General features: G+C 32.2%; 1 protein-coding gene across 5 annotated transcripts; it reads right to left on the bottom strand.

Moving 5' to 3' along the window:
* Positions 1 to 1172: 1172 nt before the first annotated feature.
* On the bottom strand, positions 1173 to 7129 carry LOC110671637 (uncharacterized). 5 transcript variants are annotated; one of them, XM_058137353.1, is made up of 5 exons: positions 6817 to 7129; positions 6359 to 6418; positions 5624 to 5839; positions 2466 to 3495; positions 1173 to 2222 (listed from the first exon to the last, which is right to left on the bottom strand). In XM_058137353.1, exons 3-5 carry the CDS (start codon positions 5696 to 5698, stop codon positions 1711 to 1713), a joined length of 1617 nt encoding a protein of 538 aa, XP_057993336.1. In that variant the 5' UTR covers positions 5699 to 5839; positions 6359 to 6418; positions 6817 to 7129; the 3' UTR covers positions 1173 to 1710. The 5 variants fall into 5 exon arrangements, with proteins under 5 accessions (XP_057993336.1, XP_057993337.1, XP_021689841.2 ...); XM_058137354.1 differs by having other exon boundaries at positions 6922 to 7129; XM_021834149.2 differs by having other exon boundaries at positions 5624 to 6418.
* Between the last annotated feature and the right edge of the window lie 4163 nt (positions 7130 to 11292).

Below are 11292 nucleotides of genomic sequence, written 5' to 3'. Positions count from 1 at the left end.
ATTATACAATATCATCTAAAATTTTTGGAGCTAAGTTAATTTCCACCTTGTATATATATATATATATATTTCATTTTTCTAATTAAAAGACCTACCATCTGGTCCTTATAATAATTTTTTGAGCATTAAATAGTGATGATGCACCCATACTGTATAGTGGTTGAAAGCCAACAATTAATTTGGGTGTGTCTGATGTGTAAGAAGCGGATTTATGTGGATCTCATGCATAATCAATTATTAGAGTATATTAATTATACATATAAAAATTGGCTGAATAAATTCTCAATACAAAAGGCTATGTTTATTCTTCCCTTAATTTGTTGTTTGGTAAGTGGCTAGAGCACTTAATTATGCTAAGTTAAAAATTAAAATTAAAATTTAATCTTCATATTTGATTTTTTTTTTTTTAATTTTGATCCAAAATTCTCTATCAAAGGCTAAATTTATATTTATTTCTTTAATATAGATTTTAATGTTTTTCATTTTATTTTTTATTGTTAGGAGATCAAATAGATTTTAGGATACAAAATGGAAGGAAAAATTACCTTTCATAAGTTTAATCAAATTAACAAATGATAAATAAATAACTCATAGTATATTAGTCAATGACAAATTCAACAGAATAAAAACAAAGTTATGTTTTGTCCAATCTTTTTTTTTTTAATTCTTTTAAAAAATTCAATTGCTTAATTTTTATGACATTGTAGACACAAAATGTCATTGTTATCTATTATTATTATTATTATCTACTGAAACAAACAAATTCTTAAACTAACTGCTTCTAATGGAAGAAATGAGAAAAACATGGATCATCTTAAACTGTCATATTCATGCAGTTACAAAATTATATTTCCATCATTCCATGTCATTATATTAAATGAAGAAAATACCAGAATCCTAGGCTTGTTGTCCTTTTCTATAGAATAGAATAAGAAACTAGATAATGGAGAGCTCACAAAATATTAGCCAACTACACAAAAGATAGTGATGTCCCACAAAAATCTGAACATAATCGGTCCCCAACAACAGAGACATTGACCAGAATCCAGGATTTTCAGGCCTATCTCGTGTTTCTGTAACTAAAGAGAGGAAATAATCAACAAGAGATCCCATGTCTATTCAGAGCACAAACTGGTTAAAGATTATGAACAGTAGCTACAGAAAGAGGTGAATAAATGAATGCGACTACTTTTTCTTTTTCTTTCCCCCCCTCTATCTTACATTTCTTGTAAATAAGAGTTGTATTTTACAAAACAAAATTGTGGTGGAGCTGCAAAGACCACAGCTAGTTTCTCTTAACATTCTCGATTAGAAAGATCTTAGCTTTAAGCAAATAAAATAAAATTGCACAAGCTTATACATCAACCTTTTCCAAGCAACCCCACTCAGTTCCCTGTATGAAAATTTCCATTTTGAATGAATTAATGGTACCGCATGCAGAAGTAAAACCTGCCCCTCCGATCATAGCTTTTCTTGGGACGTGCCAGAACCACATGATAGATCATTTTCATTCAGCAATGTTACAAAACTGAGGCAGTCAAAAGAATGTAGACTGCAATATAGCAGAAATCAGAAGAATGCAGCATCAAGATCATCAAATAATTAGACCAAGCTTCGAATGTTGCTATTCCAAACCCCCAGTTGTACTGTGTTGGATGGTCCACCACATCTGACGAACAAAATGTAAACCACAGTCCACAAAATGACCTATCAGTATGGAATTACATATGGCAGAGCACAGACATCAGCTGATTCAATCTGCAAAGCTTCTGACCATACATGGGGTGCCTCATCAACCCCAAAAGAACCCATCTTGGGCTTCTTTGATTGAGAATCTCTACCTTGAAAAAGCCACTCTTGGTCGTCAAAATCACACCACTCTTCAATTTTGGGCACTGTAAGCACCTCAGTTAGATACTTGGTATCAGGATGGGGTTGTTTCCTAAACACTTTAGCTATTTGATCAGCCTGTGCGGTCGTGAGCAAAGACTTTGCTGTAGGAATGGACAGTGGCTGTGTTGCTGAGGCGATAGATGATGCCTGAGCTTCTATTACACCATTTATCTTGCATTCTTTACCATCAACCTTAAGATTATTGACCGCCCTATGCCTATCAGATATCAATGGAATAGAAGTTTGAGGAGTTTCCAATATCTTTCCATTTTCCATCAATGGATGAGAGGAAGTAGGTCTTGGCATCTTACTGGGCTTAATGTCATTAGCTGAAACAGAACCAAAATGAAGCAGAAATTGTTAATTAACAAGAAAGCATAGGCATTTGAATTGTAAACAGATTAGTCACTGTTACACCAGAACATGATAAAATGGAAAACCTGCCAAAGTCAATTTTTTTCTACCAAGTACCAGCACAATACTTTCCCCCTTGTTTCAAAATATGGAGGAAATGAGAAAACTGGGGAGGGGTGAACTGAAAAATAAATGCTTTTCACTTCTATATGACTCACCATTAAAGAATCCGTTTGTGTCCGAGTCCTTTCGTTTCCTTGGATTTCCCTCAGTGACACCACTCTTAGTGTTCTCCTTGGGAAGATGAGAAGCTTTTGCATTATGGATAGCTGTATGGTCTACCTTGTTGTTTTCTTTTAATTTATCCAGCTCTGGAATTTTATGTTCATTTTTCTTCTTTGCTTTCTCCTCCTTTTTCTTTTCTTTGTCCTTCCCTTGGCCTCCTTTCCCCTTATCTTTATCCTTCTGTTTATCGCCATGTCGATCATCACCTTCTTTTTGTTTGTTTGTTTCTTTCCCTTCAATCCTTTTCTCAAAATCTTTCTCCAGTCGTATTGGTGTTTTATCAATTTTAGTCTGAACAGTTCCAGGAAGGATAGAAGCTATTGCCTTTCCAGAAAATCTTGACTCATCCCTGATTCCTTGCTCATCACCCCTCTTGTTCTTTTCCTTGCTATCGGCCAAAGTCCCAGTAGTGTTAGCCACAAATCTGACCATTCGCTCATCCTTTCTAGCATCCGCACTAATGATGTTCTCAACCAACTGTTTTCCGATTCCTCCGACTTCATCTCTTGTCCTCCTGCTCACCTCATGTACAAAATTAGACTCCTTTGGTTGCTCAGTGAGATGGCTGTTCTGAGAGGCCCTCTCACTGTAACCTGAAAATTGCCCAGCAAATTTCTTTTCATCTGAGATACTTTTTCTGTCTAAGTCTCTTTCCTTTCCCTTTTGGATGAATATTTCTCCACTATTAATCTCAGATTTCCCAGAAATTTTCTTCTCATCTGGGGTTTTATCTCCAATGTTACGTTCAGATTGCCCTGGAAGTCTCTTCGCATCTGGGGCACTAATTTTGTCTTTATCCTTATCTCTGTCCCTCTCCTTTTTGCCTCTGTGCTTATCCTTTTTCTCTTTCTTATCCCTAAGCTTTCCATCACTTCTATCTTTTTCCCTTTTTTCTTTATCTTTACCTTCTCTCTTTTCTTTGTTCTTCTTCTCCTTCTTATGCTTCTTCTCTCTGTCCTTTTCCTGAAAGTCATGGAAAGCAAACCATTCAACTGAAGAGCCAAACATGATGGAATCTCAGCAGTATATTACAATGCATCAAGCAGGTATATCACATACCATATTAAATTTAAACTCATAAATTTCTACCCAAAGTTTAATTTAAAAAATTGAACAACTTACGTTTAAATTTTTTTCAAATTTTTTACTAAAAATAGGGCATTTTAGTATCCATTACACATGCAAGTAAACTGATTTGCAGAAAATTTTTCATAAATCCAAAACTGGTCACACACACAACCCAAGATATGCTAATGTCAGACACCAAAGGATCACCTTCGTTGGATCAAGCATCAGGCCAGAGTTAAATTTGATCTCATATTCAATTTGGGATTGTAAAGAGATTCCTTTCAGATAATTGAGAATAAATGAATGCTGTTTGTAAAGAGCATTCATTACAAAATCATATAACTGTGCGAATTGAAACCATCATATAATGTCAAGAAGTGCCCATGGATTTTGTTGGATGTTGCTTATGGACCTCATTATGGCTACAATGGAAAAGAACCAAATCCATGTGCAAAATACATCGTCCTTCTTATCCCAAACAAACAAGCTGAAAAAGAATGCTTTCCGATTTCTTGAGAAAGTATCAAAGTTGAGAGCGAAGTACCTGAGCTCAAACTTGATTTTTCAAATTAAAAAGTTCAGCAATCATTCACCATGTTACAATTTTAGGTACACCCCAAAATGACTCACATAGAATTCCTGAAGAAGCCAAACATGAAGCCAAAGAAGACATTTTGGTTAAGTAATCTTAACTTAAAGAGATGAGGGGAACCAGCCAGAAACATAGAAAATAAGAGGAAGGGATTCTAGCTATCAAGACACTAAACATGTTGATTTTGGTGTTGCTCAGATCAATTTTGTTACACCCAGTGTTACTAGAAATCACTGAACCCCTAGCAATTAGCAAATATGAATGCTAAAGTTAACATTCAATTTTACAAAATTTTAGAGCTTTTATCCCTATTTAGGATTGTGCAAACAGCCATAACTTAGTTGTGATAAGGCCCCAACCATGGGCATGAAGTCTGAGACATTTCCACGTGCAAAGTTTAAAAAATTTTCCCTCATCTTCGCTTTACTTTTTGCAAACAATTTCATACAAAATAGATCTCAATCTATGCCCCAAAACCTTAGAATCTCCCTTTCAAAACTCTAATTTACCTCACAATCAATAACAATAGAAGAACCATAAAAGCACTAATTAGCATTCATAAGTATCATTCCCCAAAACTCAATTGCTCGTTACTCTCAAGTTGTTCCTATCATAGATAGCTCCTTAGAAGAACTAGCAAATTGAAAAATTAAATTCATGACTCTAAGGAAAATGAGTTGACCCCTTCATAATAACAAGAACAACAGTGAAAAGTTAATAAACATGGCAAGTAGCAAAATGACAGAGCTGCAAATGATAAAGCAATCAAATCTGTGGATAATAAAAGCCTAATTTATGTATGACATTACCAAATATAATTCTAAACTTGGTTTTAAGAAACTACATATCTTCAAAGAACAAGTTACTGATGTCCTAACTCCTAAGTGAACACTCCAAAATCGGGCTGCCCACATACGAGGCATTAAACACCAAATTCCAATATGATAACTCGGCAGATAAATGTCAAAATTATAGATAAGAAAGACGATAAAGTCATGAATCACTCAATGTAAGATAAGAGCCTAGTCCTGCCTATCTAAAGCAAGGAACAAGAATATCATGTTGTCATCTCAGCCCACCATTATCTCTGACAGTGTCCAAACTCCCAGTTTAACTCTTCGTTCCCATACAATTAAAACCTTGTCTGTTCTTCAAACAGAACCTATGAATATGAATGCAGTTGAATCAGCAAGAAAAAAACCACTTTTGTACTCTCAGTTAAAGCTATTGCCTAAGCAATAATGCATGTAATTGAATTTAGGACACAACAGTAGAGATTTTCAGAGGATAGTTAGCATGTAATGGAAGTCACAAACTGAATGGGGTCGTTTGTTTCAATCCAATGCACATTAAAACAGAATTTCTTTCCCTAACGATAAAAAAATCCATGCCAATATATAACAATACAAAAAATAAGGTGAGCATTTTAACCTTTTTTAGCAAGTCCACATCATCTCTCATAACCTTTTCATATCCTGGTGGCGGAAATGGAAAGCAACGCGACATTGCACAGAATCTCAGAATACAAAACTCGAGCAACTTCCCCAAAAGAAAATGCTTGTATTACTTTCCAGTAGCACTGTTCCAAAAAGGGAACGGACCAGTAACTATGCTCCTGCCCATGCACCATGTCCCCGCATTCATTTCCTGCATCAAAACTGCTCCATGAGCTTCTCGATCCCTCCCAACAACAAAGATACCAAAATCCACCAACCCTTTAGTATACTTCACCAAAATGCACACAGGGTAAAGCAAAATTCATTGAGAAACACGTTAATATCAAAGGTCACCACTACTTCCACTAAATCAAACCTACTATAATATTACTACACTGCAATAGTTCAAGAAAAGCACGATTAGAAAAGTAACTTTCATGAGAAACGAAATTGGTCCACTACAATCTGATCTTCTATGTTGCTTTCTGGGCCAATACAGAACAATCACCTTCCTTTCCTTATAACCAATAACAAATACCCAAATCATCCCCTAGTTGAAGATCGAAACACACAAAGCAGCAAGAACCCTTATCCATAACAGAATACCCAATTCTTGGTTACTGTCACACTATCCAATATATGCAATCCTCTTCCATGCCCAAGACTAACAATCTTAATGATCACACTCTTCAATCTCAGAGTTCAATAACAGGACTTGTAAACTGCCCACCGTAGAACACCAATTCCTCGAAAGATGGCTCATTCTCCACTTTGCTCCTGAATCGAAACCCTAACCAGTCCAGAAATCAAAAAATTTAATGAGTTCTCAATTATGATTGGGAAAAACCCTAGAAAATATACCAAAGTCGCTAAGCAGATATACAGCTCCCAACAAAACAAAAACCCATTAAAATTCAGTTATCAGACAGAATTAAAAATTGTTGAAAAAGGAACCAAAACCCATAAAAGAGTAGCTCTTAAGGAAATTGCAGAACAGCTAGAAGGAATAAAAGGAATATAAGAAGAACACGCTTTTTCAAGTTCCTAGGTGTAAATGGGTATCAATTAAAAGCGAAAAGAAGATGGATTCAAAACGTAAATGGGAAGAAAAACAAAAAACTAGACCAAAAATTTTCTTTCCAAAAACAAAAATGAAAGTTAATGTAAAATCCGTGAAGTGGAGATTACCTTGTCCGCTACTACAAATAAGGTATCGTAGAGGGACAAGATCTCTCTATGGGAGCTGAAGAATATAACAAAGATTTGATACTTCGTTGGTTCTCTTTTACTCACTGTGCAGATTGATTGTGTTTTTTTTCTTTGTTCTTGATGCTCTATGAGTGTGTTTTCTGAGAAGGAAAGCTTGCGTTCTCTCCACCTCTCCCTCTTGTTAGTAGGTTTTCTATTTTCTTATATAAAAAAAAAAAATTCGGAAGCCACACGCGACAATGAGAGAACAAGGGCAAGCAAATGAAGAAACTACAAGAGGCGCCCTAAGGCCCTTATAAAAGAGGAGGGAGAATACTCTGACGCGGACACCATTTCTCAACCTCAATCCTTTACCTCACGCTCTCTGACTTCATGTTTCTTACACGCTCTACCCCCATTAAATTCAGTATTTCTTGTACAATACAGTAAAGTTAATATTAAATAACATTTTTTCTCCTTTGATAAAAAAAATCTCCATTTTTAGAGATTAAATTCCTTTTTATAGTAGCCTCTTTTTATATTTATTTACAAAACAATTATTATTGAGTTATTAAATTAATAATTAAACATTAAATTTTATACGACAATAAATCCGTTAAATTAAATATTTAACTCATTTAGTCATTAGCATGTGAAAACGAGTCGTAAGTGACTTGTTTTAAAAGTATTTAATATAAACTCAATTTAATAGTATGATTTATGTGAAATTAATTTAAGTATATATAATAAGTATATAAATTTAAATATAAATATTTAATTAATAATTATTAAATTCATTATTATATGAACTCGAACTTGTAGTATTAATTTTTATTAATTTTATCTATTTTTATTTATCTTTTTAAGATTATTATATGATGATTAAGAAAGTAATTAAATCATCTAAAATATAATAAATTCTCTTTAATTTCACTAAATTATCTTTTATTTTGTTAAATTAAAGAAGAAAAAGAGAGAAATGTGATAAGTTATAAAAAGTTTTAGAAATAATTATTATAATCAGTAAATATCTAAGATAACTAATTAAAAATGGAGAAATTTATTTTGAGTTTTCCCATCTCATAAAAATCTTCATTTGTATGGGGCACTTGAAATTTAAGGAGATTGGGAAATTGAAGGAAAAAGGGAAAATATATATATATATATATATATATATATATATATATATATATATATATATATATATATATATATGTATAGAGAGAAATTATTATTATTATTATTATTATTATTATTATTATTATTATTATTATGTTGTTGTTGTTGTTGTGATGGTCAATTTCAATCTCATTGTCTCCTTAAGAGTGGCCATTTTAAGGACAACCACATGCCTATTCCCCCACCTCAGGTCCTCACCAAAGGGAAGAAATGATAAAACACCTTGAATCCAACCTTTAGAAATGCCAATAAATGCTTGAATTTGAGAAAGCATTAAATGAATAAATTTTATTAATGACAAGGAATTATTGCTTAAATTGTTTTCACATGTATATACACACACCAAAAAAATTATTTATTTTTACAACTAATAAAATTTAATTTTATAATATTAAATTATTTTAATTATAAAATTATTAAATCGAAATGTATACTCAATTGACGAATCATTTTAATATTAATTGTTTTTCATATATTATAATATGTATGATTAAAATAATAATTCGAAAAACATGAGAGTTAATTTTAATTCTACGGATGTTAATTAATTATTTATAAGTTTGGCTAATGTCAAAATTTTCTACATTCCTTTTTCATTAATATTATAAATTTATTAATTTAAACCGGCATGATATACTTTTATAGCCTGAATTTTTTTTTATAATTTATTAAATTGATACGTAGTATAATTTTCAAATACAAATTTTCATTGGATGCTATCATATGAACCAATTTTTTTATTGATATTGTCACTTATCACTTATTATATAGAAATTGTCATATATTATAATTATAGTAGTTATTCATTTTTATATTAAGTAATTAATTTTTTATTTATTTTTCTTATTTTTCTTTTAAGTATATATTTATTATTGTTATTGTTATTTTAATTTATATTTTCCCTTTAAGTATTTTTTTTATTATATTTGCTACCAACATTGTAAATGTATCCATCTATATAAAGTATGCTACTTTTCTCTACATACTGCTATATGGATAAATTTTTCATTAATGTTGCTTACCATACAGAGAGATTATTCTACTTTATAATTATAGTAATTATTATTTTTTACGGTAAGTAATTAATATTTTTTAATTTAATTTTTTTATTTTCTTTTTAAGTTTTTTTTTTATTATCACTGTTATCTCAATTTCCATGATAAAATTATTATTTTTCTTTAACAATTGATTATAAATCTATCTATATAAAGTAGCTCACTTTTCTCTGGATGTTGCTACATAGACAAATTTTCTATTGATGTTGTCACATGTCAGAGATTATCCTATTTTATAATTATAATAGTTATTATTTTTTATACTAAGTAATTAATATTTTTTATTTAATTTTCCTTTTATTTCCTTTTAAGTAATTTTTTTTATTATCATGTTACCTCAATTTCCATGATAAAGTTATTATTTTTCTTTCACAATTGATTGTAAACTTATCTATATAAAATAAGTCACTTTTCTCTGGGTGTTACTATACAAACAAAATTTCTATTGGTGTTATCACATGTCACTTACCATATGAAAATTATTCTATTGATTATTATAGTAGTTACTATATTTTATGTCAAGTAATTATTTCTTTATTTAATTTTCTTTTTATTTTCCTTTTAAGGATTTTTTTATTATCACTGTTATCTCATTTTTCATGATTAAATGATTATTTTTCTTTAATAATTAAATGTAAATCTATTGATCTATTTATATAAAGTAGGCCACTTTCTTTGAGTGTTGCCAAGCGGACAAATTTTTCATTGGTGTTGCCACATACCAGTTACCATATATAAATTATTTTGTTTTATAATGATAGTAGTCATTATCTTTTATGTTAAGTAATTAATATTTTGTAACACCCCTGATTTTTATATATTATTATTGGGCTTCGTGTAGGTATCCTCAATTCGTGGAAATTCGACAGTTGTCCGGATCTGTGAATTTCAGTCGAATGAACCGACTAGGAAAAGTCTCCGAATTGGATCGAGATTTTGGCTACCCCACCATTGTTAGGCATCCCGAGCACGTTCCCGAAGTCGGAATTGGCAAAGGTAAACCCGAACCTTGCTTTTTCGTAATTTTCTAGTGCTTAAATAGGATTAAAAATCCATAAAATATTCGTGGTAGCTTAGAAAATTACGATTCTTTTTGCAATAACTTAGTAATATTTCTAAGGACCGCGGGACAGAGTTTTATAATTTTTAGAGCTTATTTGAGCAGTTTTTGCAAAAATGATCAATTATAAGGACTAAATTGAAATTTTACATATTGTGATGGATGATTGATTTGATGGGCCCAGGAGGGGCTGTGTGATGTGATTGAGTTGTGGATATATGGATTGTGGATATAGAAGTGTGTTTTGAGCCATTTTACAGGTTGGGTAGGTCCTAGGTATAGGGGAGACTCTGTCGGATTTTCGGCATGACTTAGGACGTATTGGGTCTTTTCTTGATTTGTATTGAGTCATTTGTATTAAATGATTGTAATAAAATTGTCAGGTGAGCCATGACAGCCTTTTTCCTCCGCCCAGCCGCCTCAGTGACCACCGTCAAGTCTGTGAGTAAAATATTAATTTTAATTGTAATTTCGATATTATTATATATTCAGCATGCCCATGCATCACTTATATGCATATATTTATGTAGTTAAACTCTAGGCACGATTTATGATGCATTGATAACTGTTAAAGTGCCATGATGTTGTTGTGGTAATTTGGAGCAGTGTGCGTGCGTTGGCGTGCGTGTGATGTGGTGTGGACTATGGATAGGACGGGTAGTCACGGCTTGAGTTCTTCGCTGGGACCCGATCCTTCGAGGGTAGTGACGGGATGAGTTATTAACTGGGACCCTCCATTTGGTTTATTAAGCGAAACTCCGGCTTGAGTTCTTCGCTGGCACCCGGTTGGATTTAAGAGAGCTGTATAGGGGATCAGCTCCCATATGTTATGATTGATGCTACAGGGTGCGTGAGTGCTCCAAATTACCTTTTTGATGTTATGATGTGAAAATGATGTTGATGTTGCATTTCACTCTACAGGGTGCATTAGTTTTAGATAGTTATAGAGATTATGGTTAAAATTGATATTTTACTCTCTGAGTCGAACGCTCACTCCTGTTCAATATTTTTTTCAGGCTACAGGAGGATTTTATTTTTGGTTAACCTGCTTTTCTCCTTCGCAGGTTGTTTATCAATATTTGTGTAATTTTATTTACTCCTAGAATTTCCGCATGTGTTAGAAGTATTTATTTGATTATGGTCTGTAATATTATTATCATGTTGGACCTGTAAACGTATAAT

This window comes from Hevea brasiliensis, chromosome 15, assembly GCF_030052815.1.
Source record: "Hevea brasiliensis isolate MT/VB/25A 57/8 chromosome 15, ASM3005281v1, whole genome shotgun sequence".
Classification (NCBI taxonomy): Eukaryota; Viridiplantae; Streptophyta; class Magnoliopsida; order Malpighiales; family Euphorbiaceae; genus Hevea; species Hevea brasiliensis.
This window is presented reverse-complemented; position numbering and strand designations above follow the sequence as displayed.